Genomic DNA, 27632 nt, shown 5'->3' with positions numbered 1-27632 from the left:
ATGTTCTGTAAGCATGTGGAAAATAGTTATAAGAAAGAAATCATAATGGTAAAAAAAAAAAAATAGTACTAAACATAACAACAGTTTCTTTTCCCATTGGTACTTGCTGAACCACATGGCACATATGAAACTTGCTGTCATTTGATTTGTTCTAAGTGGTTGTTTACTGGTCCATTGTTTACTAAATCTCTATGACTCCTTCAATTTAAAAGTCGATGAGACTTTTCACCAGTTTTGTTATCTTTTATCTTGCCATGAGAAAATCAAAAAGTGATCACTGTGAAACTTCAAGGACAAAAAGTACCATATCATTTCTAATCCATAATACTTTTTGTATGATTAACTGACAGTTTACAGTGAATATTAATCCAGACTCAGTTACAAAACAATCTTGAGAGAAAAATGACAAGAAAAGGTAGCAGGAGTATCTCGATAATCGACACTCCAGGCCTCCAAGATACAGCAAGAGAAAATTATATTGAAAACAAAACTAAGGCAGAAATGAAGAAGTGTATGAGAATGTCTGCTCCTGGTCCTCGTGTGTTTCTGCTGGTCATCAGACTGGATGAGAGATTCACAGACGAAAAGAAGAGCGCTGTGAAATGGATTCAGGAGAACCTCCGGTGAGAAAGCCCCTCTTCAGAGTCGGTCTAAACCAGCGCTATAGGAACTATCAGTGACGTTAGTGTTCGCTGATTGGCCGAACGCACGCGAAACACCAGCACCCGCCATTTTTAAAACACACAGATTATATCTTGTATATTTACTCCAGAAACTAACTCTACAAACATGGAAAACAGTGATAGATGAGCCTCTTAATCTTTACGCTGAGGAGAAAATCCAACACAACTTAGAGGAGACCAAGAGAAACATGATTATGCATTTCTGCTCAGCAACACTGGACACCAACCACACGGCATACGCTAATACCTCTTCATTACTGTCTACTTTCTATGTATAACAGTTCTGTCTAATAACACCTTAGATTTTAAACTAATGAACAGGGAGAATGTGAGCACTGTGTGTTCAGGCGTTCTCAGCGCCGTCAAAATAAAAGTCACAGCAACAAGTTTGTCTTGCGTCACTTCAGAGTTCCTCCTTCACACACACACACACACATTCACTGAACCCCTCTAAGCTGGATCTCCTGCTCCAGTCAGACTGTTCTGTGTCTTTACGTGAGATTTAACAGCCTTTGGATGGCCTTTACAAAACATGCTGACAGAACATGATCATCCGGTACACTTTTCTTTGAGAGTTTCTATGAGAATGAGAGAGAAGAATTTGAATCACTTTGCAGCATTTGTTCTCGTTGTTTTCTGTAAGCCTGATTATCTAAAGCTGGAAAATAAACAAGCTCATGTACTTATTGTTACGTTAAATTTATTAAAATTGTTTAGAAAATCGAGTTCAAGTAAATGTAAAATAGTCAAAACATCTGAAAAAAGAATAAAACAATCTGATTTCCCGGTCAGCAACATGGCTTTCACACACTATGTTGCTGACTGGGTTTCTAATGGTTAATGATCAAGTACATTTCACATCAAAACATTTTGATTCAACACACTTCACTGAGACCGAGTTGCTCAGAAGTCTTTGCTTTAAAAAAAAGAAATTCTACAGTTTAACATTTGATTTGAGATGTTTTACACACTGTTCGTCTGTAATACTGTTACCATTATTAGTCTGTAATTCTGTCTGTAAGACTGAAGACTCAGTTACAGTGTTGACCACATAAACAGTGCTGTGAATCAATAATACCTGGATAAAGCTATTCGTCCTCAATTGCAGATGAATGGGACAACCTCTTTTTCTGTCGTGTACAGTCATGTTTACCTCGTGAAACCTATTTCAGTGATATCAGAGAGACATTTCATGCTATCCATTGAGGAAAAAAATCACGTGTTTAGTTCAGCTTAATCTCACAGAGTGAGTTCAGTCTATTATTTCTAATCAGAAACCTCTATAAACATGTAATAAGTCTGCAATAATAAAAGTAATTTCACGTGCCTGAATTGAAATACGCCACTTGTTTTACTATAGAATGATGTGAAAGGCAGGACTAGTAGTTTCAAGTGCTAACCAAACAGTGTGTCAAGTATGAGCTTGATTGTAGTGCAGTTCTCTCACTGATTTTGAACAATAAACTGCGTATTGATGCCTCACTATGACATTTACACAATAAAGACTCGGTGTGGCTCTTATAGAGACGCGTTTCCCTGCATGACGTCGCTGTAGAGTGCATCCGTCAGGCTCTCGTAACGCCCCGAACGGCTGTTGAGGAAGAAGAGCTGGTCGCTGGTTTGTCGTGGGTCGAATCCCTCCTTCTGTAGGCGAGTTTTCTTTATTTTAAATGTGTCTGGGGATGAAAAACATGAAGATTTGAATGCCCATTCACACCAAGGACGATAACTATAAAGTTAGCGATAAAGTTAACGATAAAGATATAGTTCTAAAAATCATTCTCCATATTAAAGAATAGCAAGAGTTCACACCGTAACTATAACGATAAAGATACGAGGAACGTATTGGATCATCGTTGGGATCACTTTCAGAACGATTTTTTTTTTCAGCTGTCGAACGATAAAACACTCGAATTTAAGGGCTCGCGCATTTAAAATTGTGGTGAAGTTAATCGGCGAGGTCCAGAAATATCCACCATTGGTAAAGTAAATGCAACAAGAACAGCAGAAACCGTTCGTTGGTGTGGACGCAAATATAGTTATCGTTATAGTTATCGTTATAGTTATAGTTATCGTGCTTGGTGTGAACGGGCCTTTACACTATTAAACAAAAGAATCAGTGAAACTGGCAGATGTGGTCGCCAGAACCTCACCATAAAAAAAATCTTGGTAGCAACATTTCAGGTTTTATGGATTGAACTTAAAATTACAGTAGAAAAACAAACGTCTCCATATTAAAGAATAGCAAGAGTTCACACCACAGCTGTAACGATAAAGATACGAGGAACGATATCGTTGGGATCACTTTCAGAATGTTTTTTTTTTTCCAGCTGTGGAACGATAAAACACTGACAGCCAATCAGAATCCAGTCGAATTTAAGGGCTCGCGCATTTAAAATCGCGACAATGTGGTGAAGTAAATCAGCAGAAACATGTTCAAAGACGTCGTACACACGTTGAAACCGCAGCACGAGATTAGAATAAACAGATCCTTATCGTTCGCTGGTGTGGACGCATATATAGTTATAGTTATCGTTATAGTTATAGTTATCGTGCTTGGTGTGAACGGGCCTTTACACCGTTAAACAAAGGAATTAGTGAAACTGACAGCTGTGGTCGCCAGAACGTTACCATAAAAAAAATCTTGGTAGCAACATTTCAGGTTTTATGGATTGAACTTAAATTTACAGTAGAAAAACAAAAGTTATTTCTTTAACTGATATAATGTTAGTTTACTAAAAGTACTCGAATCTGTTTTGTACGAGGGACTGTTTTGCACCTCGTCCCCCCTTTCTTTCTTTTTTCTTTTCTTTTTTTCCCTTTTCTTTATGTATTTCATTTTTATTATTATTATAAATTATTATTTTTTACTTATTTAATTTTAGTTTTTCATCTCGACTCAACATCCTCTCTGATAATTTACATTAATTAGTCAATTTAATTAGTTTAATTATACCATATACAGAAGGTATATATACATGTTTTAATATTTAGACCACTTCTATTATTGATTGCTATCAGGATGTGAATAGAGTTTCAGCCAGTGAATGAAAACAAAGAGTGTTTATTAATTACTTCAGTGTAATATGCTACCATATCATCACGCTTCACACTGAGTATCTTAATAATGGTAACGTGACGATCGATTGAGCAGATTTGGGAGACGTTACAGCTGATCCGCACATCTCTAGTGTATCGCTAGGGAAGTATTAACCGATTAACAGGTTTTTAATTGAGCATTTTTACCATTAAATTTAACTTTAATAATTTTTTACAGAGTATGTTTGAGGAAAACAGTGGAAGATTGTGGGAATCCGTCACCTGTTTTGTCGACCTCGGGTAGCAGCCGTAAGAAGACGGGCCGGGCGTAAGAGGGAAGAGTGTTCTGCATGTGCTTCAGAAGAGCCTCGCAGTCGAAGTGATTCGTTACATCCGCTATGGCGGCCATTCCTGCCTTCCCCTCCACGCCTGGTGAAGAAAAGAGAGGCATGGATGGAACAATTTTATTGCATATACTCGGCTAAAAAAATCCCCACTGCATTATATAAAGCATCTGCAGCTCTTTTCTTTATTTAAAACGTCCTCTAGTGGTGTAACAATATATCATGTCACAATATATCGCAATACAATATAGTTCAATATATAGTGGATAGTTCATCCAAAAATAACATTTCTGTGTGAGGAAAAATTTAAAGTTTTCAGAGTTTTAGTGTCAGTACTATATTAAAGTACTATATATAATGTTGAATATAATGTATAATAATGCAATGGGGGAATATTTGTGTGCCCTGATAATGCCAAATGTCTGATGTTATGTCTTATGTCATTATTTTAAATATATCTAGTCAGAGTGAATAAAATAATTCTGTATTTTCAGATTCGGAATCATGAATATTGTTATTCTCTATTGTTCATTGGGTTTCAGCACCAAGTCCAAGCCTGTTCATTTAGCAAATTTAGCATTTTAATCAACAGCACATTTCTTTTATCATATGTCTTGGAGTATCGCAATAATATGGTATCGTGATCTGTATCGAATCGTGATATGAGGGTATCGCTACACCTCTAGCGTCTTCTGCTAGTTATGTCGGACATCTAACCTGGCACTGAGACGCCGTAGACGGCCACGTCCGTCTGATTCAGCAGAGCGCTCAGGACTCCCTCCACCTCCGTGGTCGAGACGTTCTCGCCCCGCCAGCGGTACGTGTCTCCGCCTCGGTCCCGGAAATACACGTAGCCGAACTCATCCATCACCATCAGATCCCCTGAGGCAGAAGAACAGAGTGAGAGGAATCCAGGAGGATCGGGACGCATCCAGAGAGCTTCGACTTTACCTGATACATACGCAGAGTCGCCCTTTTTGAAGACGTTGTGTGCGATCTTTTTACTGGTGGCCTCTTGATTCGCGTAGCCATCAAAACGCCGTAATGGATCGTGTGGATTGATTCTGCCAACGATGATCCCTGGTTCTCCTAAAATGCTCAGAAAATACACAAAAAACTTGTATTGTAGGGCTAAATGTCTTGTGTGTGTGTGTATGTATATATATATATACACACTACTGGTCAAAAGTTTTAGATCGGTAAGATTTTGTATGTTTTTAAAAGAAATCTCTTCTGCTCACCAAGGCTGCATTTATTTGATAAATATATATATATATATATATATATTATTGTGAAATATTATGACAATTTAAAATGACATTTTCTATTTTAATATATTTTAAAATGTAAATTATTCCTCAGATCAAAGCTGAATTTTCAGCATCATTACTCCAGTCTTCAGTGTCACATGATCCTTCAGAAATCATTATAATATGAGGATTTTATGCTCAAAAAACATTCATTATTATTATCAATGTTGAAAACAGTTGTGTACAATTTTTAAAAAAAAATTCTTTGATGAATAAAAAGTTCAAAAGAACAGCATTTATTTAAAATAGAATATTTTCTAACATTATAAATGTCTTTACTGTAACTTTTGATCAGTTTAACTCATCCTTGATGAATAAAAGTATTGATTTATTTTATTTATTTCCCCCCAAAATAAAATTAAAATTCTTACTGACCCCAAACTTTTGAAGGGTAGTGTTTAATGTGACAAAAGCTTTCCATTTCAGATAAATGATGTTCTTTTGAACTTTCTATTCATCATAGCATCATGAAATAAAAATGTAAAAAACTGTTTTCAACACTGATAATAATCATAAATGTTTCTTGATCATTAAATCCTCATATTAGAGTGATTTCTGAAGGATCATGTGACACTGAAGACTGGAGTAATGATGCTGAAAATCCAGCTTTGATCACAGGAATAAATTACACTTTACTATATATTCACATAGAAAACAGATGATTTAAATTGTAATAATATTTCACAATATGTTTTTGTTTGTATTTTTAATCAAATAAATGCAGCCTTGGTGAGCAGAAGAGACTTCTTTTAAAAACATTAAAAATCTTACCGATCTAAAACTTTTGACCGGTAGTGTATATATATATATTAGTGCTGTCAGTTAAACGTGTTATTAACGGCGTTAACGCAAACCCATTTTAATGGCGTTAATTTTTTTTATCGCGAGATTAACATTCGTTTGGCCTAGCAAACTTTGTAGTATTTTTCACATGCTGTTGCAACAACTAGTAACGTTAGACTAGTTGAAAACTACAACACCACACCGGATCTAGCTAGACCGGAAACAAAACAACAGTTTTGAGTGGATGAATGATGAGCACGAGACACCGAAATGGATGCCACTAAAATTATGAATGGGAAGTTTACTTTTAAAAAGTTGTCAAATGGTTCCACTGACAAGACCAAAGTGATCTGTGTGTTTTGTGTGTGTGAACTGAGCTATCATCGCAGCACGTTGTCCAGTCTGAAAGCACACAGCCCGTTTGACGACGCATTGGCAAAATGCAGAAAAGTTGTAGGACATTGTAAGCACAGCCCAACAAACTAAACTGGTGAATAAAGAGCGGTAGCCTGACTGCGATGTTCAAAACAAACTTGAGAAAAAGAAAGTATTAAGCCATGGTTTAACTGCACTATAGGCTAAGTAATTTCTTTGTAATTTTATTTTGTATCGCCCTGTTTTGAGCCCTTAGAAAGGGCTGTTTGTGTGACAAAGTATTTTTTTTCACCCTTTTATTGATGGACAGAGTTACATTGTGTAAGAGATTATTTGCTCCAAGTGAGAATGTTAGTGTGAAATTGAACACTACAGTATATGCCAATGTTGTTTTCAATAAAAAAACATTTGCACAAAGCAAGCTGATCCACTTTTCCATGTTGATAAGAGCATTAAAATCAGAAAAATAAATAATGGGACAAAAACGAAATCAAGGGACATTTAGAGTAGATAAAAATGTGCGATTAATTGCGATTAACTGCGAGTTAACTATGACTTAAATATTTATTTTATTAAATATTTTAATCATTTGACAGCACTCATTCATATATATACACATATATATATATACACACATATATATATATACACATATATATATATAATTTTTTATTAAAGCAGAAAATAGAACAAAATACAGTTAGACGATACCATCAATACAAAATGCATAAAACAGAAAGTAGGATGTACGTGTAATTATGTGAAGTGTTGGTGTAAAATTGTGTTTCCTATATATGTAGAACAATGCTCATTATATATATATATATATCAATATTAATAGTCAAAGATGTAATAAGGAAGAAAGAAAGGCGAGAGAAAGAAGAGAAAAAATTAGGGTAATTATAGTTAACTAAAATAAAAAGATAAAAAACATTTTCGTTACTTGAAGTACAATGCATGCTAACTGAAATAAAATATATATAGAAAAAAACGTATTTCTTACTTATAACTGATTTTATTTCAGCTGGTTTCCAAGGAAAAAATTCTCATTTTTATTTTGTTTAACTTAACGTACTAAAATAACTCAAAACTGAAATAAAAAATGTAAACTATATAGACATGTTTTTTTTTAAACCAATAAAAATGTCAAAAATGAAAAAAATACTTAAAATGAAAAATATAAAAAACTAATTCAAAATATTAATAAAAAAAAAACTATAATAGTATCTCAGTGACACTAAGGGAACACATTTACACAACAGCGATGTACTAAAAATGGAGAAGTTTCTCCTTCGCGTTTTTCGCGTATAAACGATGACATTGTCAAAATGATCGCCGTACACGTGGATCTGTGAAAACAATTAAAATCGCTGAAATTTGATGCCAGGCCAATATTAGGCGACTTCGCTTTGTAAAAGAAAGAATACGCGCCTGTAATATGCACCGCCATGATGTCACCGTTTTCACAAAATCACGTTTTTTATTGTTTACATGGAGACAATAACAGTATAACTTTCAAAAACGTGCATTTTCAGGGCCCCAAAACGCTGTTGTCGTGTGCCAAAACATAAAAAGGTTCCCGTTTTTAGTTGAAAATGGTGTTCTCTGATGTGAAATGTGTTTTTTAAGCACAAACAAGGACACAACAAGTGTACGTTACCGTTACTAGCCGGACAGAAGATGCCTTTTGACCCATTTACAAATTATATAAAGGAAGACCTTTAGAAACACTTTCGACATTCACTTGTTTACTCTGTCATGTGTTCAGAAAACTGCACAGCTGCTCGGTTTGCTTCCAGTTGCCAGGCAAATATGTAGATAATATTCACAACATGACGTGTTAATATATTAAAAGAAACGATATATCATTCAGTCTACTTCCACATACTTTGTTTCAATAAGTGAGGGACAATGTACGATCACCAGATCATTATTGCAAAATATACAATACCGTTCAAAAGTTTGGGGTCAAAAACATTATAACAACTTACTGAGCCCAAATTATAAAGTAATTATACAAAAATATCTAATATTTTATGCAGTTTATTATTATTTAAATAAATCACATCTACTGTGTGTTTTCAGGTTCAGATTGTGTTTGTGTGTGTGTTTCTCTCACCAGGTTTGCACGGGACACACAGTCCTCGACTGTCCCTGATTAACTCCATCGTGTCTTCGTCGGCCCTCAGGAGTCGGATGGGATAGATGCTGGGCAGAATCATGCTGTTGAAGCCACACGCCCCCACCTGGCCGGAGGACCACATTACATAAGCAATAACTCACTAGCCTCGAGAACCGTATTGCTTTTATATAACGGTTACCACACAATTAGGGATGGGAACGACACGGGATTTGGGAAATCGACTGTCGAGGCCCATGTGTCGACTTTTTGTCGAATTGTCGGCCTTTCTTTTCTTTTTTTTAAAGGGGGGGGGGGGGTGAAATGCTCATTTTCACTCAATCTCCTGTTAATCTTGAGTACCTATAGAGTAGTATTGCATCCTTCATATCTCCAAAAAGTCTTTAATTTTATTATATTTATAAAAGACAGATAGGCTGTCCCGAGTCTTTCCGCAAAAAAACGAGCGTCTGGAGGCGGGCCGTGTGGGCGGTATGCTATAGCTGTGCTAACCGAGCTAACAACACACATAGACATTTTTTTAAAGCAGTTTACTCACCGAATGCGATCGCGAACCTTTATCATTGTGACTGCTTGATCCGCATTAGACGATCTGCAAATCCGTCGATCTGGGCTTTGTTTATAAAACAATCATCGTCAAAATGCAGGGAACAAACAGTCTTACACAACTCCGTTGATGCTCTGAAAAAACAAACTCCATCCACTGGTCCACTTAACGCTGGGTTCTTTGGGAATCTGTGCAGGGTTGTCTTGCCCTGGCATACAAAAACACACTTCTTTGGTGACATTGACTTCCAAAACCCGAGCACACAGTGCTTGCTTTGATGGCGTACTGCTTTCGCTATCTTGCTCTGGTCTACGAGTGCGCGCGCGCGTCTTTCCGGGAGAAGTGGGGTCAACGGTCAAGTGGCGATCCCATTTAGAAAAAAATGGATTGTTTTATTTAAAATGTTTTATTTCATTATGGGAAAAGTGGCACTTTATGATGTGTATTTGAATAGGAAATGTAATAAATTAAAAGCCCAAAAAAAAAATGCAATTTGGAAATCCCACAAGCCCCGCCCCCTCGACATGTCGACACTCTATTTTTTTTGTCGAGTGGAGCATGTGTCGAATGTCGGTCGTTTTGTCGATAAAAAGTCCCATCCCTACACACAATACAAATATTAAAGCCGAAAAATATGTATCAAAGCAACTCTCATGAAGTAAAATCACTAAAAAAACAATTCCTTCCGCTGGAAAAAATAGTCCCTGACCATAAACAGCAACAGAAGTTACATACATTATTTCTCCATTAGATGGCGGCAAAGACTGTCTTTATGAGTGAGTCAGTCGGTAGAGAAGACTTTTACACTGAACGGATTCAAACTTGTGATCATGGAGAAGCAAGACGCAACTGATATATGACTACAGGCTCGGGAAACCCCTTAACTGTTAAAAGGACAAGATATCGCAGCGGACATTCAAACTGATTTTATCATGATGAATATATGACTGACCTGAAGGACAATGCTATATCTACTGTAAATGCTGGTACACTCGCTTACTCGATCTCTCACAATACTCCACTATAGCTTCAATGAACAATATCAATGAGATCAAACATGTGTTTACGTTGCTAAGAGTGGTTGCTAGGGGTGTTGTGTAGTGATACATAGGACCGTTGGGTGAAGCGGCCATGTTTTATCATGAATAAAACAGCTATTGATCAGAATCAAGGATTGGAACTAACCGTTTTATAAACATCAATAAAACACACATAATACCTATCACACACACGGAGCAATGCAGCGCCAGGCGCGACGCGAGTGTGTTTTGCTAGTTTCAGCCTGACGCAGTTATCATTTTCACGTCCTGCGCCACGTTGTCTAAATAGCAAATGCATTTGCGCCCATCTGTGCGCCCATGAGCTGCTGGTCTGAGAACGAGGTGTGTGTTCTGGCGCATTGTTGGAGCGTTGCTATTCTGAGGAACAGAAATAGACTGAGTCATTGACCGACTGAAACCTGGGTTAAGTCAATGCCGCAATATTTATTTTGTTATTTAAAGAGCGTGTTAGTAATGTCCGCCTATAGGCGGGTCCAACACGGGCATACACTCTGCTTATCACACACACACTCTGCTTATTACACACACAGGGACGCACAGTAGCACACAAAGCTTTAACCTCGTGCACGAGCAGATCCGTTTGCGCTCTCGAGACGCATTCAGTTTTTCCGCTTGCGCTTAGATGCGCTTAGATCGTTACAATAGGGCCCATTAAATGTAATGAGTTCAGATTCACACACACGCACCTTGTTGTCCATGTTGGCCAGGCTGCAGTTGCACTCGGTGGCTCCGTAAAACTCACCGACGCGCTTGATGTTGAAGCGTTTAGTGAACGCTTCCCAGACGTTGGGCCGCAAACCGTTGCCCGTGGCGACACGCACCTTGTGAAGAGACTCGGACGCGCGGACCGGCTGTGCTAACAGGTACCGGCAGATTTCACCGATGTACTGGACCACCTGCAAACAAACACAAACAGCATTTAACTTTTATTTAAAGGTGCAGTCTGTGAGAATGACAGCTAGTGGTTGAAACAGGTACTGCATTCCAATTCTAAATATCAGAGATCGTCGTTTCTCCCGCCTCCTCAGACTCAACGCTCATACGGGTTGCCAGTTTGAGCACACGCAACAGGAACGAGCGCAAAGGACAATGAAAATCGGCAAATTGGCAACGTAAAGTATCACAGACCAAAACAAAAACACACATTCCAGCCTGGAAACGCACATTTCAGAGTATAATAACTGGCTGTAGAAGTGTTTTTCAGAGGAACGAGTATGTGAACTTAGCATGTTTCCTCAATATATGCAAACATATCATGGTATTTTTATGCTTTAGTAGAGTGAAAAAGTTACGGTCTTCAACAAAAACAAGTGTATTTGTGCGCACCTGGTAACGCTGCTGGTTTTGATGGTTTTATAACCTGATGGTTCTCAATTGGCTTTTGTCATATTTTACACTAGACATAAGCATTTATCGTACACAAGTGAACAAAAAAGACCTTAAAAACAAACTAAATTTATTAGTAGTACGTAAAGCCAATTATTTATTGTATACGACAAATCTTGGTTGTCACAAACTGGTTTTCTTCATGGTACAGCATTTAACTTTTATTTTGAACACTGCAAAAAAAGGCTTTTCTTACTTAGTATTTTGGTCTTGTTTCCAGTTCAAATAAAAAAAAATTTAAATCAAGAAACATTTACTAGATAAGTAAAAATAACATGAGAAATTCTATCTTGTTTTCTGATAAAAAAAAAATCATAAAATTAATTGAGTTTTTACTTAAAACTAGCAAAATGATCTGCCAATGGGGTAAGAACAAAAATCTTAATTCAAATGGAAAACAAGATTATTTTTCTTACCCCATTGGCAGATCATTTTGCTAGTTTTAAGTAAAAACTCACTTAATTTGATCTTTTTTATCAGGAAACAAGACAATTTCTTATGGCGTTTTACTTATCTAGTAAATGCTTGATATTCTTGAAGAATTTTTAGATATATGGACTGGAAACGACAGAGTGTCAGATGAATTTGCACCAAAATACTATTAAATTTGATTTGAATGAAAAATGTGCTGTAAAAGTCTGATAATTTACTGTCCTTGCACAATTACAAGATCAGCCGCACTAGACGGATCTCTCACTGGCCAATCAAACATGACTGTGATTGAGGTCAAAGGTCATCACCGTGCAGTTGTATTTGACACAGTCGTCCCAGAAACGACTAGCGGAAAACTTCCTGCGGATCACCACAGTCAGACCGTGCAGCAGACACTGACCCACGCCAACGATGTTACCTGGAAAACACAGAGAGAAGGGAGCTGATTGGTTGAGTACACCGATCATGTGACCTAAACTATACATTCAATGGCATATTTCGTCATTTAAAAAGGATAATTAATGTGGTAGTTCCTTCAAGAACCCGCAGAGACACAGACTAAAGTCTTCATACTGAATACCTTTACTATATATACTTAGATATACAGTGCAATGCATAAGTGAATACACCCATGCTAAAGTTGACTAAAAAGAGGAATAAAAAATCATATTTTGGAAATTGAACTTAATGCCTTAATTTAAAAAATTAGGAAAAATCCAACCTTTAAGGACACCAATTTTCTTTGTGAATGAATAATGTATCGTATATAAATAAATGTTCTTCCTTAAAATACATGGTGCATAAGTGAGTACACCCCTATGTTAAATTCCCATAGAGGCAGGCAGATTTTTATTTTTAAGTATTTTTTTTTAAAAAAATTTAGGATACTATGCATCCTGATAAAGTTCCCTTGGCCTTTGGAATTAAAATAGCCCCACATCATCACATAGCATTCACCATACCTAGAGATTGGCATGATTTTATTTCAGTTAGCCTAAAAGCTAGTTTGATTTGCATTGAGAGATGATCTTATGGAAAGTACCCCATGCCAATCTCTAGGTATGGTGAAGGCTATGTGATGATGTGGGGCTATTTTAATTCCAAAGGCCAAGGGAACTTTATCAGGATGCATAGTATCCTAAAAAAAAATATAAAAAAATACTTAAAAATAAAAATCTGCCTGCCTCTATGGGAATTTAACATAGGGGTGTACTCACTTATGCACCATGTATTTTAAGGAAGAACATTTATTTATTTACGATACATTATTCATTCACAAAGAAAATTGGTGTCCTTAAAGGTTGGATTTTTCCTAATTTTTTAAATTAAGGCATTAAGTTCAATTTCCAAAATATGATTTTTTATTCCTCTTTTTAGTCAACTTTAGCATGGGTGTATTCACTTATGAAAAGTGAATTGGTGTCCTTATAGATAGAAATCTATACTGTATCTATATCTATCTATATCTTTTTCAGTATAGATATTTCTGGATTAAATGTTAAAAACTGGTCACATGAGATTAAAGATACTCAAGGCACGATTCTGCAGTTTCTTCAATTTTGGGATTTATATTCAGGGTTGGGGAGTAACGGAATACATGTAACGGCGTTATGTAATCAGGATACAAAAATCCAGAAACTGTAATTCGTTACAGTTGCGTCAAAAAACGTAGTAATCAGATTATAGTTACATTTTGAAAAAAGGGGGAATACTTTCAGGATTGCAATGGTTTAATTTAAAACTTAATAAATCAGTATTTTGGCATAATAGCTCTATATTAAGCGCTGCTTGATTATACAGTAGTTCCTGGTTCTGTTGCCAGAGTAATGACTCACGTGTGCAACCCGGTCGCTGGTGCGTGTGCAAATAACAGCTTTCTACAATCTCCTCAGACGCTGAATGAATCACTAGCTGCGTTTACATGGACACTTATAATCGGATTGACGGCTCAATCGGACTAAAAAACCTTCATGTAAACACCTATCGATCCGATTGAGCTCGATCCGAATGAAATTTCGATCGGATTGAAAGGGGTGATTTATCCCTTTTGTAATCCGATCGAGAGAACATGTAAACACTTGATCGGATTGAAAACCGAAACTGAAAGGACTGCGCATGTGCGATGACGTTAAATAGCGTAATGACGTATGACGCGCGGAACGAGCTGTTCTTCCTGTTGAATAAAGTGTCATATTAATAAGTTTCCCGTCATTCTAAAATCCTCATTTCACTCGCGCGTCTGTGAAGTGAAGCAGGACAACGTCCCACCAGTCCTTGTTTTGGATTCTCATCCACAGACGTCTGGTTTTGGCCGCGGGGAGGGACATTTTTACTGCGTGATCAATAAGCAGCACGGCAAAATGGTTAATATGCTCTAAATTATGACCAGAGACGAATTAATATTACGTCTGCTGTATAAAACAAATAAAGAACCAATAGAGGAGAATATTTATGCGCGAAAAACGGGAAACTCTGTATATTTGTGCAGTGTGCGCATGTCAAAACATCAGATCCGATTTGAAACTTGTGACATATAAACGCGCACATCAACCCGATTACTTTATTTATCATTCATGTAAACACCTTGTTCGGATTCATCAATCGGATTGATTTCATTCCGATTGTGTCCATGTAAACGCAGCTACTGCTGCCAGTAGAAACGTTGCCCGCAGGACAAAAACGCTTTCAATTCATGGAAATTCCGCTGACATTTTGTTTTCAAAGAAGAAAATGCAAACAACATGGTTGTACCAAAATGTCCTTTCTTAATCTCTTCTCGCGTAACTGCCTAGGTAACGTAGGGGAACTCCCACTGCCAACGCCCCAAGTTTAGTCAGGCAAATTAAGAAAGATCACGGCTTTAGTCAACATGTAGGCCTATTTTAAAATAAACTAATATTTAGATTGTGTAGAAATTTTAAATTTTGTGTTTTTTGTTTTTTTCCTTGTACATGTTAGTTAAAAATAAAACAAAAATAATCTGTAATACCATACAGTAGCCACTAGATGTCTGTATAGCCCTTTACATAAATATTCAGGGCTATGTGTTCCCAAGTTGTGGAAATGAGACATGATTGCTTAGTTTTAATAGGTTTTTAGCTACAACATAGTTACTTACAGCTATTTGACATTTTCTTAAATAGTTTATATTTTGCAAATATTTTACACCGGACCAAATTCTTAATAAATAAAAGTTTTTCAAAAAAATTATATTTCTTCTTGCTTGACTTTATTTATATATGTATATTTTTTCATGAAGTAATTGGTAACTGTAACAGAATACATTTTTAAAGTAACCCTCCCAAGCCTGTTTATATTAAGGGTTGTTTCAGACTAGTAGAAAGAAAAAAGTACGCTTTTAAGTGTTTAATTTAATACACTTTATCTATTTGCTTTCGTAGATTTAAATTACAGTACATATTTTTTAAAGGCGTTTTTCTCAAAATGAGTTTTCTTTTCCACTTCAGCAGCACTTACACACACCAAACTGAACAGTTTAATTCCTATCTATATTCTGCAGGTTTTTACTGAGGTGTTTGTTCATATGTAATTCGCCTGATAATTATTTGACATCTTAAAATAAGTTTTTTTCTCCACTTTAGCAGCACTTACATACACCAAACTTAAAAATTGTATTAATATCTATAATCTCAAGGTTTTTACTGAGGGGCGTGTTCATATAAAATTCGCCTGATAAATATTTAATATTTTATTCATAAAACCGTCAGGGTTATGTTTGTTTTTAGTTTGGTTTTGATCCGTTTCCCTGTTTTGTTCATGTTCCTCTGTTCAGTTTCCATGGTTACCGTCATCATTAGTTCATTGGTTTCACCTGTGTGTCATTTATTATCTGGTTTCAGTTCGTTATTTAAGCCTCACGCTTGCCTTCCCTCTTGGTCCAGTCTCTGTTATGTAGAGATGTGTTTGCACTGCCTGTTTGTCTGCTTTTTGAGTTGGAATTAAACCTGTTAGTGTTTTGTTGAGCCTGAGTCTTCTGTCTTCTTCGGCTTCCCTGCATACATCCTTACAAAAACTATGGAGTATACACCAGCATGTTATCATCGGATATCACCACTGACCTTTTAAAACCATAATGGATGAGCTGGTAGCCATCTATTATGGTTTTAAAAGGTTAGTGGTGATATCTGATGATAACAGGCTGGTATATACTTCCATTTATAGTATTTACTTAACCTGATAATGTAAATAATACACCCATCTTACACAATATTTACTCAAGCTCACAAGAACAAATTGTTTATCCATTGACAAGGCTGTTGGTAGATTATGGATCTGACCCAAGGTGAACTATTACACCGGCTGGTATATCAGTAAACTCAAACTGGGCCGATTCACCAACGTGGTCTATATCCCTATAATGAAGAGTTACTCAAGGCACTCTTAGCGGTGTGGTGTTGTGTCTATACGCTGAACAGGGGTGTGTTTCCCGAAAGCATCGTTAGACAACTATATTCGCATGTTCTGTCGTTATCAGCAGTTCAACGAGTCGGTGTTTCCCGAAACCTTCGTTATAACGAACATTCGCAAACAGCATCGCAGAGTTGTGTGTGTGTAACGACAGCTCTCGACCTGTGGTTAGAAGAAGAGTTTCTAGTTTTCATGACATGTGGACTCAATAAATCCTGATCTTGAGCAGAATAATCAAGCTGACATTCAGTAAGACCTGTGTCTTTTGTTTAGAATACATACAAATGTCATTTACATCTTTTAGTTTGTCATGAGATTTAAAGCGTAGTTTCTGAAGAGTGCGAATGTGCTCTACTATATAAGAACGAGCCTATGATTAAATCTGGAAATAAAGCAAAATAACTGAGTTGGCAGGCACTGCCAACACACATTTCAGTACAATCAACTTGTAAAAGTGCATGTACCATTATATGGTATTATATGACCCCTTTAAGTAAAGATCATGTTCCATGAAGATATTTTGTAAATTTCCAACTGTAAATATCACAATCGCGTACATAAATGAATATATAATATATATATATAAATATATATATATGAAATATATAAAACATGTATTTTTGTGAGTGAATGCAGCACAATCGCCAACATAAATGGACAACTTTACAGGAGATTTTCTCAATATTTCGATTTTTCTGCACCCTCAGATTCCAGATTATCAATAGTTGTATCTCGGCCAATATTGCCCTATCCTAACAAACCATACAGCGATGGAAAGCTTATTTACTCAGCTTTCATGTGATGTATAAATCTCAATTTTAAAAAAAATTGACCCATGTGACCGGTTTTGTGGTCCAGGGTCACATGGTTTCGGGAAACAGTCGTGATGATTTCTTCAGCGGTGCGTCGTACTACAGTAGTGAAGCAGCGAGTCACGCCGATGTACTGGAAACACACACCCGAGCGAGTCAAGGGCTCAAAGAGTGTTGAACGTGTTTGTGTGTGTGTGTGTCCTGCAAACCTGCGGAGTGATAGAGTGGCAGACAGCAGTAAACTACATCATCCGGCCGCAGACCGAACGAGTGATATCCAAACGCAGCGATGCGATAGTACCTGTGGACACAGCACACACACACACACACAGATGACACACACACACACAGAGAGCCAAGCAGTCGTACAGATGATGTTTGCTCAGTGTTTTAAGAGCAGTGTTGCACAAACCTGCTGTGAACCACGATGGCAGCTTTAGGCAGACCTGTCGTCCCTGAGGTGTAGATGTAGAATAACCTGTCTGAGACCAGAGACACACATCAGCTCATCCTGCATCACACACTCACACACATATACACACATGAGTATAATTACTACATGCTAACGTGAGCCCTAGCACTATTACTAAATAGAAAACAATGGAATTTAGTATTATTTTAACTCTAATACGGATACATCGAGGTTATTTCAGCTCTATTTCCATTAACATGCCTTTTGACATTTTGGCCAATGAATTTCCATACCTTTAAGTGACGAATTTTAAAAATAATAATCAGAATCAGAATCAGAAAGAGCCTTATTGCCAAGTATGCTTGCGTATACAAGGAATTTGTCTTGGTGACAGTAGCTTCCAGTACACATACAATATAAAGTGACAAGACAAGTGACAAGTAACATAGGTATAAATTTTAAAAAAATATATATATATATTAATATATAGAAAGTTATAAGGTGCTATAATGAAATGTCTGAGGGAAGTATTGCACATGTTTGTTCCACAGTAGGGGAACATTTAAGTGTTCATGAGGTAGATGGCCTGGGGAAAGAAACTTTTCCTGTGTCTGGTTGTTTTTGTGCTCGGTGCTCTGTAGCGTCGACCAGACGGTAACAGTTCAAACAGAAAGTGTGCTGGGTGTGACGGGTCCAGAGTGATTTTGCGAGCCCTTTTACTCACTCTGGATGAGTACAGTTCTTTGAGTGTGGGAAGGGTAGTGCCAGTGATTCGCTCAGCAGTCCGAGCTATCCACTGTAGTCTACGGAGGTCGGTTATGGTAGCAGAGCCGAACCAGACGGTGATGGAAGTGCAGAGGATGGACTGGATGACAGCTGAGTAGAACTGTACGAGCAGCTCCTGTGGCAGGTTGAATTTCCTCAGCTGACGCAGGAAGTACAGTCTCTGTTGGGCTTTCTTCACAACAGAGTCTATGTGAGTGTCCCACTTCAGATCCTGAGAGATGGTGGTGCCCAGGAACCTGAATGACTCTACTGCAGTCACAGTGCTGTCCATGATGGTGAGTGAAGGGAGTGCAGGGGGGTTTCTCCTGAAGTCCACGATCATCTCCACTGTTTTGAGCGTGTTCAGCTCCAGGTTGTTATAACTGCACCAAAGAGCCAGCTGCTCCACCTCCTGTCTGTACGCAGACTCGTCACCGTTCCGGATGAGTCCGATAACAGTAGTGTCGTCCGCAAACTTCAGGAGCCTGACAGAGGGGTCTTTAGAGGTGCAGTCATTTGTGTACAGGGAGAAGAGCAGTGGTGAGAGAACACATCCCTGTGGAGCACCGGTGCTGATGGTGCGGCTGTCGGACGTGATTTTGCCCATTCTGACTAGCTGTTGTCTGTCTGTCAGAAAGCTGGTGATCCATTGACAGACGGAGCTAGGGACAGAGAGCTGGGTCAGTTTGGTCTGGAGCAGTGATGGGACGATGGTGTTGAAGGCAGAACTAAAGTCCACGAACAGAATCCTTGCATAGGTCCCTGGTTTGTCCAGATGTTGCAGGGTGTAATGCAGTCCCATATTGACCGCATCATCCACAGACCGGTTTGCTCTGTAGGCAAACTGCAGGGGGTCCAGCAAGGGTCCAGTGATGTCCTTCAGATATGCTAACACCAGTCTTTCGAATGACTTCATGGCCACAGATGTTAAGGCAACAGGTCTGTAGTCATTGAGTCCTGTGATCTTTGGTTTCTTCGGGATTGGGATGATGGTGGAGCGTTTAAAGCAGAGTGATCTGTTGAAGATCAGTGAGAAGATAGAGGCCAGCTGGTCAGCGCAGGTTTTCAGACAGGCTGGTGAAACACCGTCTGGGCCTGGTGCTTTCCTTCTCTTCTGTTTCCTGAAGATCTGACGCACATTATCCTCACTGATCTGAAGTGCAGGGGGGGAGGGGAGGGGGATGGCTGGAGGTGTTGATGGCTGTGTAGAGAGATGGTAGGGCGGGTGTGGGGTGTCTGATCGGGGGTCTCAAATCTACAGTAAAAGACATTCAGCTCGTTCGCAAGATGCTTGTTGCTGTCGATGCTGGGGGATGGTGTCTTGTAGTTGGTAATGTCTTTCAGGCCTTTCCACACTGATGCAGGGTCGTTGGAGGAAAACTGGTTTTCCAGCTTTTTGGCATAGCTCTTCTTAGCCACTTCAATCTCCTTTGTCAATGTGTTCCTGGCCTGATTATACAAGATCCTATCCCCACTCCTGTAGGCATCTTCTTTGACCTGACGAAGCTGTCTGAGTTTTGGTGTGAACCATGGTTTATCATTGTTGAATGATAAGTAAGTCCTGGTAGGGATGCATAAATCCTCACAGAAACTGATGTATGATGTTACAGTCTCCGTGAGCTCGTCCAGATCGCTGGCAGCAGCTTCAAAAACACTCCAGTCAGTGCATTCAAAACAGGCTTGTAAGACCTGCTCTGTGTCGTTGGTCCATCTCTTTACAGTCCTTATTACTGGCTTAGCAGTTTTAAGTTTTTGCCTGTAAGTTGGTAGAAGATGAACCAGGCAGTGATCGGAAAGTCCTAGAGCTGCTCTGGCGACGGAGCGATATGCATCCTTTGTTGTGGTGTAGCAATGGTCCAAAATATTATTGTCTCTGGTGGGGCATGTAATGTGCTGTTTGAATTTAGGCAGCCGTTCTGAATTCAGGATTCAGAACGGCGCTGCCTAGCATCCATCTGGCGAATGTCCGCCAGATGGATGCTAGGCAGCGCCGTTCTGAATCCGCGCTGCCTGAGCTTAACGAGTGCGCCGGCTCGCTTCCCACGCCTGCGCGTCTTATACTGTTTCCACAGTGCAGCGGCGCAACCGACGACAATGTTCCGCAAAACGCCAGAAGAATCAAAAACTGGTTGGTGATCAGTTGGTGTGCGCTGCCGAATGTTCAGCAGTTCGTCCCTGGTATAACTGATAGCGTATGACAAACATAAAACAGGACAAACTAACAAAAACAGTGTAACAACTGGAGAGCTCAACACCGAGGCAGCCATCCGCGGCGCCATCTTGGAACCTAGTACCTGGTAATAATTGCTGATTGCACTTAAAGAGCAATTTCAATTAAATATTTTATAGCAGAGCAAACTAGAAAAAAAATCTATATTGACTATAAAAATGTTTGTGACTTTTTATTTTCAGGCCTGTAAATTAGACTTCATCTAAAGAAGACAAACTCTATTTTTATACTTTCTGACATTATTCTATTAAAATAGAGCATGTTCTCTCTCGTCAACTCTCACTCTTCAGGTTTATTGTAATCGTTCTTATTATTTTAAATATATTTATTTGTCAAATTTATTTATATACAGTAGCATCATAAAGTGTTTTACAATAAAAAATACAAAACTTAATAATAATAATATTAAATAATTTATTATAATGTTATATATACAGTATATTGTTTAAAAAATTGATTCTCATTAAATTCTCATATTTTCTTCATTTAAAAAGCAATTCTGATAAAATTAACTAAATAATTGTATCTAATGATATATATATATATCCTTAAATGCATTTGTTATATATTTTATACATATTTATTTTTATATTTTATATTTTAAGTATTTATTCATCAATTATGATATAATTTATTATAATGTTATACATATACAGTATATTGTTTACAAAAATTCTCCTCATTAAATTCTCATATTTTCTTCATTTAAAAAGCAATTTCGATTAAATATTTTTTAGTTGACTAAAATAAAAAAAAATAAAAAATCAACATTCATTTAAAAAATGTATGATTTTTTAGGATTTGCACATTTCTAGGCCTGTAAATCTTTATATTATCTCTACATGGTCCTTATATTTCAAGGTTGTCCATAACTGTAATGTTTATTCCCTGTGGTTTACAGTGACCCTGAAATAAACGCACACTATACACACATCAATAATCATCACTGACAGCATTGTGTAATGGAGGACATGAATCGAACTGGATCCCACATATGCATTATGGGGGAAAGGTCAGGAATACATAGTGTGAATCATGTTTCCAGTTGTGTCAGATTTGACTGACGTTTGGAGATGATTGTACCACCAAACACACACACACACACACACACAAGTGATCAGGCCAGCTGACTGGGTCAGAGGTGATTAACCAATGAGAGTTCACCCTCGGACACATTTACTCTGTGTAAGACACTGCTGTGTTTCTGCTGATCGGGTCCTCAGGGACCGGATGTGTTTTCTCTTTCTCCCTTCATCGTGTTTTTCTCACACAATCTGCTTTTGTGCCTCAGACTTTCTTTCAGTCTCTCTCTCTCTCTCTCTCTCTTTCTTTCATGCGCTCTTGGCTGGTATGTAACCTTTTCCCCACTTTAACCACTCGCTCTCTGGCTGAAAACACACGTAATCTCTCTTTATAAAGGGGTGAATCTCATGCCACCTGCCAAAAACACGTCCGGCTCATTTTCAACTCAAACTCACCAGAAAAAAAGACAAGAAATTAGATTGTGCATAAAGAAAATTAAAGCTGCTTTTAAGATTATTTGGATTTTTAGCATTGTGGCTTCATTTTCAAGCACATTTCCCCCAAAATAAAACATTTGGATTTTACTTTATATATTGTAATTAACTAAATAATTGTATATATATATCCTGAAATGCATATGTTATATTTTTTAAATTGTATACATTTTAAGTAAAAGTATTTATTCATCATGGCAATATTTGATGTATATTATATTCAATATTTGAATATGATGATTAATTTATGCAGATTTAAATAAAGCAAACATAATAAATAATATAACAAGATAACTAGACTATTAAGATTATTCTCATGATTATATCATAAACAACATATTGTACATATAAAATTACAGCTATAAAAGCATGGTAATATCTGTGATGATTCAATTATGATATAATGATATGATATAATGAGAATCTAATGAGAATCAACATTAAAAACATAATAAATATATAAAATTATAAACAATCATCATAAATTGTTATTATTATTTAGTATTACTAGATTTAGTATGTATTGTTGCTTATAACATTCAACTTATGTTGTTTTTTATGGTGCTGTATAAATAAATTTAACATTTGATAAATAAATATATTTAAAATAATTATAAGAATTACAATAAAACTTGGGGGAGGGAAAATGTGCTTTAATTTAATGAAAAGAATATCACAAGGTAAAAGATAAAGGGAGGGGGGTGTCTTTTCATAATTAGTTTCTTTTGGTTTTCGCAGTGAAACGTGACCCGGACGAGCCCTCATGACAGCAGACATTTGAGGGAACGGAACGATTGCAAAATCTAAAATATGTAAGACATGTGGAGGCATTTACCTGTCCCCTCTCTCTCTCTCTCTCTCTCTCTCTCTCTCTCACACACACACACACACACATCATAAATCATCCATATACACAGAGAGTGGAGTGTGACACTGACCATTGAAGCCCTTGCTGTGTGTGACGGCGGGCGGTGTGTGTGGCGATGACGCCAGCAGCGAGTCCAGGCTCTGTGCCGACAGCGAGTCCAGCGCCGCGAGTCCAGGACACTCACCGGTGCAGAAGAGAGAGAGCGAGCCCAGAGACCCCTTCACCTCCAGCAGCACTACACACACACACACACACACACACACATACACACACACACACACACACACAGACACAGACACACACACACACACACACACACACACACACACACACAGAGACACATAAACACACAGATTTATTACTATATTTATTATTTTTATATTATGTTTTATTTATTTGATTGATTTAATATCATTATTTCTATTATGAATTATGTTATTATTTATTACTTGATTATTTGATTTATTTATTATCATATCATTATTTATGTTATTTATTACTTTATATTGTTATACATTTTATTTATTGATTATCATTATTTATTACTATATTTATTATTTTTATATTATTATTTATTTTATTTATTGATTATCATTATTTATATTATGATTTAATGTTATTATTTATTACATCATTATTCATTGTTTATTTTATTTATTATCATTATTTATGTTATTTATTACTATATTATTTATTTATTCTATTCATTTATTTATTTAAATATCAAAGGGCTTGTCCTTTTTTTACCCTTGCATTTACAAAACCATCATTGCCTACTTGTGAATTAATCAAAGAATTAATTGAGCATCTGATTGAATAAAAAAAAATTGTCCGGCCTTGAGTAGGAGATGATGTCACTAAAACTCATAATGAAATAATATTAATTAAATGTTATACATATATATATATATATATATATATATAATGTCAACATATTATAGCTTATAATATTTCAACAGATTTCAGTTATTAAACTAATTTTGAGTAAATATTGTGCTAAAATGTAAAAAGAAAAATAATAATAATAATAATTTGGTCACATTTGCTCATATTGAATAATGTATAAACCATCAGTTATTAGACGCACTTCTCACACAATGTCTCTACTGGCCATTGAAAAAAACAGTTTAGTTTGCGAACAGATGAACAAAACATTAAGCGCATCTCACCGTCCAGAAGCTCTGTCACTGCCTAGGATATTTACAATAATGTAAGTCACTTTTTACTGGTAACATCAGATATTTGACATTATCAGGATCCACAAATATTCCCGCATTGCATTATTATACATTATAAATAGTAGTTTAATGTAGTACTGACACTAAAACTCGTAAAAACGTGATGTTTTTCTCGCACAATAATTTTCATTTTGGCAGAACTATCCACGATACACACTGTTGCATTTTTGTATTGCGATATATTGTGACACTACTGTTACACCCCTAGTCATTACACACACTTCTCACTAAATGTCTCTATTGGCCATTGAGAAAAATCACGTCAGTTTAGTTTGCGAACAGACGAGCAAAGTAAAGCGCATCTCACCGTCCAGAAGCTCCGCCCCGAACACCATCCCGCGCGCTCCTGACGCGTTCACGCAGTGCATCAGCGAATCGCGGCGCAGGTTGAAGTTGATGAACGCCGGCTCCACGCCCACTTTGGCCAGTCCGAGCCACAGCGCCACCGTGGGCAGGCGGCTCTCCATGAAGATGGCCACCACGTCCCCCGACGCCCAGCCCTGCGCCACGGCCCACCGCGCCACGGCGTTAGAGCGCCGGTCCAGCTCGGAGAAGCTCCACACCTCGCCCGTGGACTCCTCTATGAGAGCCGGTTTGTCCGGGTGGAGCGCCACCTGCTGGGCGAATATGGACGGGACGGTGCTGCGTGTGCGGGTGTAATGATACATGAAGTATTTCACACGCAACAGTACGTACAGACCACTGGAAGAGACAAAGACAGAGTTAAAGGTGCAGTCTGTAAGAATGACAGCTAGTGGTCCAAACAGGTACTGCAGTCCAAATTCAAAATGTCGGAGATCGTCATTTCTCCCACCTTTTCTCCCAAAAACAAGGCAACAGGAACGAGCACAATAGACAATGAAAATCGGCAAATTGGCCACGTAAAGTATCACATTCCAGCCTGGAAACGCTCATTTCAGAGTATAATAACTGGCTGTAGAAGTGTTTTTCAGAGAAACGAGTATGTGAACTTAGCATGTTTCCTCAAACATATCATGGTATTTTTATGCTTTAGCTAGAGTGAAAAAGTTACATACAGCACCTTTAACGCCATCCTAGGGGCAATCTTCCCATAATTTCATATTACGATCTTATAACAAACAACCACAATCCACGATCTGAGTCGCGATCTTCACAATTTTGAGATGTAGTATCGAGAATATATCCAGACTTGAACATTTGCACAATTTAAAAACAATCAGTTGTCAAAATAGTCTTTAAACCCTGAGTTGAACTTTAAAGCACTGATTTTTATTAAGACTACTAAAGTTACTCAGTCAAGAGCAGTGAGTGATTTAGTCTTTGTCTTCTGTTGGACATTAATGACACAGACAGCAGTATTTGCATTAGGCTTTAAGACTGAATGCATGGATCTAATATAATGACACGCAAATACTCGGAAAGACGGACATTTGGACACATTTTTGTGTATATTTGACCATTGACTGAAACCACATGTATACTTTTCTCAGTTTAATACACTTTTAATAACTTTTTTAAAGCATGTCCCCCATAGACACTTTAAGTTTAGGCTTTTAAGGAGGAAACTAACCGAACCGAAACATACTAAAATACTAAACATAACCGAAACTAAAATTGGATTCATCGCACAGCCCTACGGCTCGATGATCTCTACGATTCGCTTGAAAAGAGGATTGTGGACGTCTTCAAGATTGATCACGATATACAATCGTCAGATCACCCACTGGTCCAAACAACACAACTAAACAAAGTGAGAGAAGGTAGGTTGTACTTGCATAATGTCTCTCTTGATGGTACATGCGGCCACATAGACAAACCACCATCCTCCAAAACACAGATAAACTCCTAAAAGCGCCACCAAACTCCAGAACCACGAGAGGCCCAGGACACTCGCGAGCCCGGCAGCGATCACCGCGACTGGGGCACGAAACCCGTCTCCAGCACCCATCCTGGACCACAGAAGACCAGAGGAAACAAGCTTTTAATTAATACACATGTTCTTTGAGGATAAGTGTATTTCTGACCTAAAATTAACCAGTGAAGGCGGAAAAAAGTGATTAAAAATGTGAAAACGAAATGGTTACCAGTTAGAAGACCTGCGATATACACATTCCCTTAGACACCCATCTACATTTTAACCTCTAATTTTTATAATAATTATTGGTAAATCTTGAATTTTAAATATGGTGGATGAGCCTTGAACCTGAACAAGGTGGTTTTGGTAATGACAGCTAATGTATCTAAAAATCTTAAAATGAATTACATCTGGGAAATTGGAGCTCTGTTTCTCTTCCACTGTCATCACATCTCATTTCAATAAGAAAAGTTTATGAATACAATCAATTATTCTCTATTCTCTGCTTGGTGTGATGGAAATGACAGCAGAATTTTAGACAGTGATTCTTTATTACAAAAACGATCAATTGTACATAAATACCCAATTGAAAATGTTTAAATTATTCTGACAAAGTAAAAAAGAAAAAAAATGTATAATTTCCTCATTCGAACTACTTTTATACTTATTCTTATACTTTTTTTATTTTACAAAAAGACAGTAATCACAGAAATAGTTATGTTTTAATCTATTCTGTAAAGCTAAAATGGATGGAATAAAAAAAAAATTCATTATCCATTATTTTAAAACGTTATGCTACCTGAAGAATCAACTAAATACATGTAAAAGGATTGCGTAGGCTGTATAATAAGTGTAAAGTACGCGCACTGCTCATGAAACGCACTTGCCTGCGCTCCGCTTGGTTTTGACCGCTGTTCAATCCTCTGCCCAAAGAAATCCCTGAGAAATGCTGAACGTTACAACAGCTGACGAGAACGTATTGAGAAATGTTTGTAACGGATAGACTTATACAGAAGATGACACCTAACCCTTCATTAACGCTCGCGAACTCTCACTTGGCTCACAGTGCGCGTTCCTAAGCCTGGAAGCCCCGCCTCCACGTTCCAGAGCTCCGCTCTCATTGGTGGACTCCGCCGTCAATCACGGGTCTGCCGGTTCTCCGGGTTCTGCGTGTCTAGACTGGCTGTTTTGGGGTCCTGTCACAACTCAACCCTCTGACAAATGAGGGCTGTCTCAGCTCACAACTAAATATGTCCTAAGAACGTTTTAAATATGGTATAAAAACGTCAGTGAGAACAGGATCATGTACGCAAAGTCATTTTAATGAATGAACTGACTCGCTATTTCACAATTTGTTTGATTTCATAATAGTTTAATAGGCCTAAAATGTGTAACAGATATGAGACACTTAGAAGGGTTAATTCA

General features: G+C 37.5%; 1 protein-coding gene across 2 annotated transcripts; it reads right to left on the bottom strand.

Moving 5' to 3' along the window:
* Positions 1-1366: 1366 nt before the first annotated feature.
* Positions 1367-27425, bottom strand: slc27a1b (solute carrier family 27 member 1b). Of its 2 annotated transcripts, none has more exons than XM_084106078.1 (13): positions 27095-27425; positions 26128-26301; positions 24678-25072; positions 23203-23367; positions 17753-17822; positions 17550-17641; positions 12409-12518; positions 10969-11178; positions 8654-8780; positions 5018-5155; positions 4784-4948; positions 4005-4151; positions 1367-2359 (listed from the first exon to the last, which is right to left on the bottom strand). In XM_084106078.1, the coding sequence occupies exons 2-13, from the start codon at positions 26298-26300 to the stop codon at positions 2202-2204; spliced, it is 1950 nt and encodes a 649-aa protein (XP_083962204.1). In that variant the 5' UTR covers position 26301; positions 27095-27425; the 3' UTR covers positions 1367-2201. The 2 variants fall into 2 exon arrangements, with proteins under 2 accessions (XP_083962204.1, XP_083962205.1); XM_084106079.1 differs by having other exon boundaries at positions 27091-27372.
* Between the last annotated feature and the right edge of the window lie 207 nt (positions 27426-27632).

Source organism: Abramis brama (genome assembly GCF_963993115.1).
Source record: "Abramis brama genome assembly, chromosome: 2".
NCBI classification, from domain to species: Eukaryota; Metazoa; Chordata; class Actinopteri; order Cypriniformes; family Leuciscidae; genus Abramis; species Abramis brama.
This window is presented reverse-complemented; position numbering and strand designations above follow the sequence as displayed.

Coding starts and splice junctions, on each gene's coding strand:
- slc27a1b (XM_084106078.1), bottom strand. CDS start 26,300: ATGGGTGCTGGAGACGGGTTTCGTGCCCCAGTCGCGGTGATCGCTGCC. Junction 25,073..26,127: donor ACCATCAAGAGAGACATTAT/GCAAGTACAACC, acceptor TGTCTCTTCCAG/TGGTCTGTACGTACTGTTGC. Junction 8,781..10,968: donor TGGCCAACATGGACAACAAG/GTGCGTGTGTGT, acceptor TCCTCCGGCCAG/GTGGGGGCGTGTGGCTTCAA.